Source organism: Chinchilla lanigera, unplaced genomic scaffold (assembly GCF_000276665.1).
Source record: "Chinchilla lanigera isolate Chin_1 unplaced genomic scaffold, ChiLan1.0 scaffold00010, whole genome shotgun sequence".
Lineage (NCBI taxonomy): Eukaryota > Metazoa > Chordata > Mammalia > Rodentia > Chinchillidae > Chinchilla > Chinchilla lanigera.
The window spans coordinates 33456296-33466754 of record NW_004955411.1 but is presented as its reverse complement, the minus strand read 5'-3'; the positions used below and the strand labels follow the sequence as shown (position 1 = coordinate 33466754).

At 39.9% G+C, this 10459-nt stretch overlaps 1 protein-coding gene across 3 annotated transcripts in view; it reads right to left on the bottom strand.

Annotated features, from left to right (window-relative positions):
- The window catches only part of Lace1 (lactation elevated 1), a 231154-nt gene that overhangs the window by 150967 nt on the left and 69728 nt on the right, over positions 1 to 10459 (bottom strand). For all 3 annotated transcript variants that reach the window (XM_005377845.2, XM_005377846.2, XM_013510900.1), the window contains exons 4-5: positions 7258 to 7359; positions 5939 to 6069 (exon numbers count right to left, since the gene is read on the bottom strand). In XM_005377845.2, coding sequence (XP_005377902.1) covers positions 5939 to 6069; positions 7258 to 7359 — 233 coding nt within the window. The remainder of the gene's footprint in view (positions 1 to 5938; positions 6070 to 7257; positions 7360 to 10459) is intronic.

Here is a 10459-nt window from a genome sequence, read left to right as displayed (position 1 = left end):
TGAGCTAAATCCCCAGCCCCAACAACACATAATCTTAAAACTTCCTTAAATGCAAAAGCACAGAAACAAGAGTATACCCTTGTTTTTAAGCAGCAATAATTCCCATTCATCCCCTTAGTAAAATAAATATTATATTAATTAACATCACCTAAAGGCCAATAATAATTAGCTAAAAATCAAGACTGCTAATATGATTTGATTTGAAAAGTGAAGTGGTGATTGTAGACACGCTGTCACTAAGCATAAAGCACCCAAAAATTCTTTTCTAATAAATCAGCAAGTATTCTACTAGGTTTAATAGGCTGAAGGATAATTTTTAGGCTTTATTATTAAAACATCTACCGAAACCCACCCAGACCTAGAGCTATATATTTAAACACATACAATAAGACTATCCCAAGGAAAACACACATAACATAGTTGTTACTGATAAGGGCACTGACACTGGATTTAAACTTGTCAGTTACTAGCTCTGTGACCTTGGTCAATTTACTTAACCAGTATAATGAAAGCAGTAATAAAACCAACCCTGCAAAAATTATAATGAGATATATATTAAACTATCAAGAAACGTTAACTATGGCTAGTACATATATATAGTATGTATGTTTGTATAACTCCACATAAGTAATGTATGGCTTGTAGAATTTTAGCTATAAATGGAATGATATATACAGTATAGTACAGCAGTTAAGAACACAGGCACACAGAAAGTACTCAGTATACAGCAGATGACACCATAGAATACACATCATCAGGGCCAGGAGTGTAGCTGAGTGGCACAGTGCTTGCCAAGCACCTGGGAGGCCTTTGATTCCATCCTCAGCACCACAAAAGAAAAGATATAAAGAATGTACATGATGACTGGGCAGTGGCAGAGACCTGTCATCTCAGAACTCTGAGAAGCTAAGCCAAGAGGGTCACAAGTTCTAGCCCAGCCTGAGCAACTTAGCAAGACCCTTTCTCAAAATAAAAAATTTAAAAAAGAGCTGGAGATGATATTAGATGGAATATAAGCATACTAATGAATATGTGGGCAACACCTCAAACAGTTCATAAGAGGTAAATTTAGTAAGTAAATAAATGTGACAAGGGGCTGGGGATTTGGCTCAGTGGCACAGCACCTGCCTGGCAAGCCCAAGGTCGTGAGTTCAATGCCCGGTACCGGAAAAAAACCAAACCAAAAAATAAAAAATAAAAAATAAAAATAAATGTGACAAATCCAACCACATTATTAAATGAATATAAAATTATGTATCATTTTTCCTATATTAGACAAAAACATTCAGATAATTCACAGTGTTGATGGGAACAAGTATGGGATGGAGTTGTAATGTTCTTTGTGTTCTACAAATACAGATTTTGTTTGAAAAATACTACTTAACATAAAGGGAGTGGGACTTAATAGAACTACTTCACTAGTTATCGTCTGATACTAGAATTCATTCATTCTCAGGCACTGTTCTAGACACTTGTGATACATCAGTTAACAAAATAAAGATTGATGGCCACTATATCCTGTAGTAGAATACAAAGCAGATCACAAATAATAAACATAAAAAACAAGTAAATATATGTCCAAAGGTAGTAAATGTCTTGGGAGCATATGAGGCATCAGATGTGCGGAGAGCAATGAAAAACTGCCGTTTTAAATAGGATGTTAGGATTAATCTTGCTAAGAAGGAGATAGTTATCTCTTTAGCAAAGGTCAGAAGAAGACCTTAAGGATATGTGGGGGGCATGACAGGAGGATACAGTAAAATCATTGCCTGGGAATCAGAACAGTACACGCAAACAACGCAAACCTGTGGCCAGAGATAAGAAACCAGAGGCATCACTCCAGCCTAGAAGAGCAGACTAAGCTGGGTGTGATGGTGCGGGCCCAGAGTCCCAGTGACTTGGGACACTGATGCAGGAGGACAGAGTGAGCCAAAGAGTTCAAATCAGCCTGGGCAACACAGGGAGATGTGAGTTCAAAAATAAATAAAGCAATTAATCAAAGACGGAGTTTCCCACTCTTCTTCCCCGCAGCTTTACATATGTCATTCATGCATCTGTCCTCCCATTTAAAATGATCCACATTATATATATATATAAGTGTGTGTGTGTGTGTGTGTGTTTCTAGTCGGTATGTGCACATTCCCTCTCTGCCTGACTCTTGTAGCATTCTCCTTGCCCAAGATGTATAAGTAATAAATCTTTGGACTGATTTCCTATTGTGGTAGTGTGTTCAATTTGCACCATCCACCTGAAAAACAACGGGCTACCTCAAGCTGCGTTTCCCCCAGCAAGAGTCATCGTCCCTCAGGCAGCATAAACTGGAATAGGTCAGACAAGAGCCACAAAGGTGCCTGCCAGTTTTCCTGGGTGAGGGATCCCCTGACGATGGGTCAGAGAGCTATGCATAAAGCATCCTTCAGGTGTAGGAAGGACCCTGTGAAAGAAACTCTGCAAACACCTCTCCACCCAGCGCCCCAGTGATTTCCTTAGGACAGGGCAGCTGGCCACTGTGGGCCACGACCCCTGACTTAGGGAGGGGCTGTCACAGCGGGGGACAATGTTCCATGTGGCAGGAATGAAGTGGAAAGCATGCTGGTTTGTTTAAAACTAGTGGGTGTTGGGGATCAGAGTGCTGGTGCAGCAATATTTGCGGGTGTCCTTTTATTCTACAGAACTGTAGGAAGGGGACATTTCAGCATAGATTTGGATGTGTGCTAGCCCAGTTCTGGTGTGCTGGAGGAGCTTCTATAAAACCAGCAGAAGATAGTTAGGATTCTGAATCCCAGCTCTGTGCAGAGTGTACCTCTTTCGCTGTGGGGAACAATCCTGCCTTCATACTTCAGCAGTGAGCATACGTAAATATTGGCCTTTTCCTGTGCGCATTGATTGGGTAAGCCCTCAGATTCCAGCTGTGTATTGCACAGGACATAAAAGGGCCGGACTTATTAACACTTTTCACTCTAGGACATTCAGGCCAACCTTGTTCAGGGAAGGGGGCTTCCCATGTGGTCAACTTTAACACACTAGTAACTACACTAAACAACTCTACACTACTCTCACTGCACGAATAACTCTACTACGCCAAAATTAGGATTAAATAAATGCAGCCAGTTTGTATGCAGTCTTGTTTTGCCATCTCTGTGCATATTTTCTTCAGAGCACTGCTGGGAAAGAAGTATTTACACCCGGTTATTAACCATAGCTCCTAGCCTATGAGGAAAATAGAATTGGACACAATAGGGGGCAATGAGCAAGGCTGAACACGTCAAAGACCAGACTGAAGAGGAAGGAGGATCTCAGCAAGAGAAATGACACCACCTCCTATACCATAATCTTTCTTCCAGAGAGTTCAAGTGCTTTAAGTTGGCTTTTCTGCTGCCTGCACCCAAAAGCATTGCCAACAGAGGGACACCTCACCTTTGCTCTTGCTGGGCTTTATTTCACCAAGTAATTCTCCTTCCATTGGAGACAACTGACCTTTTATTAAGGACGGTGACATTTCCTCACAGTACTTCTGACCAATGTTTCTGCTATCTTTTATAGATCATATAGAAATCCCTGCGTTATCCATACAGGGGTAAAACATGAGGTGAGGAGTTGCGTTCTCTGCAAAACTGTTGAAAAAAAGAGGCATAGAAGATCCAGCTAAAGAAGGGACCTTCTTGAGGCCAGGCTGGAAACAGTGCTGAAGTACCATACGGGAACTGAGGCAGGAGTGAGCTTGGGACTGGCGGAGCTTGGCGGGGGAGGGCTCAGTGGGTGACTGTGGAGCACCTGGACCCGTCCTCTGAATGTGATTCATACATTTTCCGTGTCTCCTCACTTAGAAGGAGCTTCCCCTGTTCATGGGAAAGAGGACAGGAGCACCCATTCCCCAGGCCGCACTGCACAAGCCCACGGCTTTTGACAAGCTTGAGGACTAGCTACTCACACAGCAGATGCCCAGGGACAGTCCATTTAGCAATGGAACAGAGAGAGTCCTGTCATGCAGAATAGAGCTCGTTAAGGTAACTGAGACAAAACAGTAAATGGTTAAATAAACTTGAAACTAAGCCTGGATGATTCAGGTAACAGGAGACATCTCCATCACATCTACCTCTTCTATGTTAGTAACATTTTACAAGGGTCTGTTTGTTCTTGATCTCTCTGACACTCATGTAAAATGAAAAACAAAATTTTTTTTTTGAGACAGAGTCTCTCTGTGTAGTCCAGGCTGGCTTGAACTCACTGTGTATCCCAAGTTGGCCTCATACTAGAGGCGTTCCTCCTGCCTCAGCCTCCCAAGTTCTGGGATTACAGGTGTGCGCCACCATGCTCAGCTTTCATAAATCCTTAAGAGTACCCAGGGCCCTCCCCACTGTGCTTACTCTGCCTAATAAGTGGGCTCTGCTTGTTCTGTATTTTCCTCAGGCTCATGTGCTTTGCAATCCAGTGTCAATGCTCCCTAACTTTCTTAGTCTGGCCTTTGAAAAGGTCCTCATGCCACAGACATCTGATAATCATTCATTTGCATGTTTTTAAAGGTAAAAGTAATGAATTTAAACCTAGGAAATTCTGATGCCTTTAGATACCTCACCTCTACGTAGGGAAAACAATAACTACTTTAAGCCAAATAGGGATGTAAAAACACATTTTTAAACCATAGATCATTTCATAAAGTTTGGATTCAATATATTGCTTACATGTTTCAGTTGAAAATTGAAATTGAAAATTTAACTGTACCAATTCAGTTTTATATAGAGCTATTTTGGGTAAAAGGTTAATAACAGAAAATTGGAAGAAATGGCCTTTTTGAAGAGGACTGAACTCAAGGCCTTCACACACAGTTACATCCCTAGTCCTTTTTTTTTATTTTTTATTTTTAGGCAGTCTTGCTAAATTGCCCAGGCTGGCCTCAGACTTGAGATCCTCCTGACACAGCCTCTCAGAGTGCTGAGATTAAAGGCCTGCACCACCACACCCAGCTAAGTGGTCCTTACTGGTGCATCACTGACTTCCATCTTGAATGCAGCAGAGCCGCTAACCCGGTGCTATCTTCAGAACTAGATGAGACCCGCCCCCCTCTGCGACGCATGTGTAACCCATGTGCCCCTTCAGAGAGCCAGGGAGCACCTGCTCTCCAGTAGGAAGGGTCAACACCAGGCAGCCTTAACAAGACTGCAGGGAGGGAGAAGCAGAGAGCGCGGTGTGATGGTTTCCTTGGTGAAACGTTCCTTCCCTTCCATCACTAACTTAGGTCAGTGTTAATTATATGTGTCAGTTGCTCAGGAGACTGGCAGGCAGGACTTGGGATAAAAGTACCCTGGTCACATCGGATTCCTCCTTGTTAATCTCCCGCGAAACAGAAGTCAGGAAATGACTCGCCACCAACCTATATGCATGACGTCAGAAAATCCTAAGGCTGGAAGAAACTTTAAAACTTCAACTAGGCAATTCTTTTCCTTTATCACAGATTAAGTATAAAGTAAGACTTAAGCGAAATGTGTGAACCACTGTTCTTTATACAGCACTTCAAAATCTACCCGAATATCTCTAAAGACCTTGTTTGAGAATTCCATTATCTCTGTGGTACAGGGCTGGGACGCGTAGAGCCGCTGACCATAACTTAGACGCAGGGATAAATTTTTCCCATACAAGACTGAGGAGTAAATATTTTAGGCTTTTCAAACCACATAGAGTTTCTGATGGATTTTTTGTTTTGTTTTCTTTCTTCCAAGTACCTTTAAGCATATAAAACTTTTCTTTTTTGATGGGCCGTACAGAACCAGGTGGGTGAAATAGGCAGGTCATGATTTGCTGATCATCAAACAAGACAGTAAAATTGAAGTGGTAAGAAAGAATCAATTTATAAATCGATGGGAGAGGAAAGGAGTAAAATTTAAGTCTTCACGTCTTATTCTGTATACCATCCTACAGCTGTGAAAAAGCTCTACTGTACCTGAAATTCATCGAAACATAGGAGACATGCTTCTTGGCTGATTTCTTCAGCTATGGGAGCTATTGGGTCATATGATTTGGTCACGAATCCTGGTTTCCTTTTTGGCAAGCTCTGTTTAAGGCGATGTATTCCTTAGATGGATAAAATTAAAAGCAAGTATTAATGTACATTTTAAACATTTATAGCATGTTGTAAAATCCCCACATGAAACTTTAGTGAAGACATAAAAATTAGGTTTAAATGTGATTACAATTAATCTCGATTTCTGAAATTGGTTGTGTCTTCTCTACCTTCAAATAAATTGTTCAACTAGTAGAGTCCTACAGTTGTGAGGAAACCTCAAGGTCAAACCTCTGCACTCTAGAATCACTTCTGAGATGACCAACAGAGTAATCTTAACCCTGATGGTTTCAGAGGTGGGAGAGGAGGTTGTGGTCCTGCTGGAGTGTATACGCAAATACAAACTGAATGCCTACATGCTAAAGGTACACAGAGTAAAGAACCTACCAAAAATAACATAAGCTCAAGGCCAGCCTAAACTGCACAGCAAGACCCTGTCTCAAAAAGACAAAAAACAAACAAATAAGAAAAACATCTTAGGGGGAGGAGAAAAAAAGCATAACATCTTAGCTGGGTGTAGTGGTGCATGCCTATAATCCCAGCACTCAGGAGGCTGAGGCAGAAGGACTGCTGTGAGTTTGAGGGCAGCCTGGGTTACATAGCGAGTTTAAAGTCAGCCTGGACTACACAGAGGGACCTTGTCTCAAAAACAAAACAAAACAAAACAAAAAAATCTCAAAATTGTGCTTTTAATATTTTTTAATTAACCACTAGCAGAAGTAAAACAATGCCTGATCTTTAGATCTTCAGGTAGTAACTTCTGTTCTTTGATTGGGAAGTAATGACTTCGTTTTAAGAACCAACTCTGAATGTACTACTATTTCAATATAGCACAAAACAAATGAAACCAAACAAAATCTTACTTCAAGCAAAAATCGAATTGTTTTTTTATTTTTTTAGTTTTGTTGTTGTTTGCTTTTGTTTTGTTTTGTTTTCCAGAGACAGGGTCTCACTATGTAGTTCAGGGTGGCCTTGAATTCACTGCATAGTCTAAGTTGGCCTCCAACTTGCAGTGATCCTCCTGCCTCAGCCTCCCCAGTGTTCAGAAAACAGGCATGCACCATCACATGTGGCAAAAAAATTAAAATAAACATATATATATATATATATATAAAAGAGTATATGTTCATTCACTGCAAAAAATTGTTTTGTAGAGTTTGTTCAGTGAATAATAATTTTTCAGATCATTTTTAACTTACTTTTATGCACATCTAGCATAAAGCCATGAAAATGGACCCGTTTTTTCCTCTTCATTTCCACATAAGCATAAAATATATCCATCACCATTGTTTTCCCTGTACCTTAAAAATAAGAATAAGAAGGTAAGAATGCTATTAGATAGTATGTACTGATTGCGCTAATGATCTCCATTAGTTTTGAGATAATGAAACACATTCCTACTGGAAAGCTGAAGCCTATGTTACTTTCAAAGGGGCTGTTTGTTCTGCATACTGAACTGGCTAGCCAGCCACTATAGTGCCATGACCCAAAATAGCTCCCATAGCTGAGACCTTAGCTACTGCAGAGGCTGAGGCAGGAGGATCATAAGTTCAAGGTCAGCCTAGGCAACTTAGTGATACCCTGTCTCAATAAAAAATAAATAAATAAAATAAAAAGGCTGAGGATGTAGCCCAGCATACCCTGGGCTCAATCCCCAGTACCAAAAAAAAGTTTGATTTTTAAAATATTAATATTACCCTTTATGGTTACAATCCTGTTTTTAGGAAATAGGTACAGCATTAGTTAACATTACAGGGGCTATTTTCCCCAGACATAACATGCACTTCCATGTCTGTAAACTGGCAAGATTTATAGATTATTCTTCAGTCTTCTCTTCCAAAAGATACTAGTATAAATGTAATAACTAATGAATTAGTCAATTAATTATTGGGTCATAAGGAACTGTTTTAGACACTAGCAAAATTCAAAAATGAAAAATAAGAAAAGATGAGAAAAGCAAAAACAATTACTATCTAACGAATATTCTGAACATAAATTACATAGGCAGATGAGGGCTGGAGAATGGTCTGCAACACAATTTTAAAAGATTGGAATATAAGCTTTCAAAATGAGGCCCTCTTGAATTCTGCTACAGTCAACCTTATAATTAAACGACCTAGTTTTCAACACTCTGAAACTTTTAATCACGACCATTACATCCGTCATTGAACAGCCAACAGCCCGAGCACCTAACACAGAGGAGCGCAGAGAGCCTTACTCTGCTGGGAAACCCAGGGCTCCGGGGACAGAGGCAGCCCCGGGTCGTTCTCACAGCACCTCGGGGCGGGGCAGGCGCAGGCGCTGGCCCCCTGTCCCGGCCTCCCCACTTCCCGCCCCGCCGGGCACCGGCTCTCCTGTCAGAGGCTGCAGTTAGTAACAGTGACAGCTCTGAGCTTCAGCCTCCAGGCGGTCCTCTGTTTTACAAGATGACTCAGAGCCCGCAGGACCTGGGGGCCAGAACGTTTTCACTGGGGAGAAGACCCGGCACAAAAAACACCAAATAATTATTTTTCTGTATGTAAGACACGTCTCCACAAATATGAAAGGATTTAAACTATACAGAATATATTCACTGACCAGAATAAATTAGAAATCAAACGGATATTTAGAAAATTACCCCATATTTGGAAATTAGGTAATATGCACCCAAATAACCCCTAGGGCAACTGCAAAAATGATCAAAAAATTTACAAATTTGTTAACCTGAATGAAATTAAAATGCAACAGATCAATTTTGATTAATGCCACTAAAGCAGCACTCAGACATAAATTTATACTTTTAAATGCTTATATTGAAAACAAACTTTAAAATCACCTAAATTTCTACTTTAATAATAAGCTAGAAAAGGTAGTAAATAAAACCAAAAGTATGAAAAATGAAATAATAAAGAGCAAGAGTAATCGACCAAAAATGAAACAACACAAAATTTAATAAAATCAGAAGCTGTTTCAAAACCAAAAATAATAATTGATTAAAAACCCCAGTTTATCTGAGAAAAGAGATGAGACACAAATTATCAATATCAGGAATGAAAGAGAAGGATTACTACTACAGCTCCTAGAGATATTAAAAAGGTAGTAACAGGAGCTGGGGATATAGCTTAGCAGCTCAGTGCCTGCCTGGCAAGCGCAAAGTCCTGAGTTCGATTCCCAGTACCAAAATAAAAAAAAAAAAAGACAATAATAAAAAAAGTAAATTGAAGAGTAATAACAAATTATAAACAACTAGAGCTCCAGTGGCATAATCAGTCAGCACACAATACTTATGTAACAAATTATAAACAACTTTCTGTCAATAAAGTCAGCTCAGATAAAAAGGATAAATTCCTTGAAAAATATAAATGATCACAACTAGCATAAAAAGACATAAATTTAAATAACTATGTTTATTAAAGAAATTAAATTTATGAGTAATAACTTCCCCACTAAAAACACTTCAGGTTCAAATGGCTTCACTACTAAAAACTAGTCAAATATATTAGGACTAAACAGCACCAGTCTCATACAAACTCCTCAGAAAATAGGGGAAGAAGGAATACTCCCCAATTCACTTTATGAGACCAGCAATAAACAAAAGGATAATATATCACTATCAAGTGAGAGGTTTATATCAGAAATATAATATCGCTTATTAAAATCAGTCAATATAATTCATCATATTGAGATAATAAAGGAGGCAGGCATGGTGCCATGCGCCTGTGATCTCAGCACTCTAGGAGGCTGAGAGAAAATAGATCACAAGTTTAGGTGCAGCATGGGAAACTGTGTGACTTAGTGAGAGCCTACACCAAAATTAATAATAACAATAATAATAATAATAATAGGGTTGGGAGTGTTGCTCCATGTAAAGGTTTTGGGTTCAACCCCAGACTTGCAAAAGCATAAAAATAAAGAAAAAACTATTACCCTCATAACATTTTTTTAAAAAATTAACAAATTTGAGTATACAGCACAGATTTGGGCTTTGTTATGGCTTGTGTCTAGATGTCCCCCCAAAGCCTCATGCAGTCATAGGTAGCGTTTTTTTCAGAGGTGGCTGAATCTAGAGTATGTGCTTGATTCATGGTGCACTGCTGGGATTCAGAGTACTAAGATGAAGGGTGGGTGATCACTACATCAGTCCACTGATTGGTTTGGCACTGCCACAATCCTGGTAGCCTGGATACAATATAAGGGACAGAAAAAGGCCGGTCTTCTCCCTTCCTTGCTTGCTTTTGCTGCTTTCTGCTTGCTCTCTTCTGTGTTGCCTCTCTGCCATGCCATTCTGCCTTGGAACCAGCTGACTGTGGATGAAACCTCTACAAACTGTGAGCTAAATACACCTTTCCCCCGTTAACTTGGGGTGTGGGGTATTTTGTCTCAGCAATGAGAGAAAAATAATTAAGACAGGCTCTGACTTGG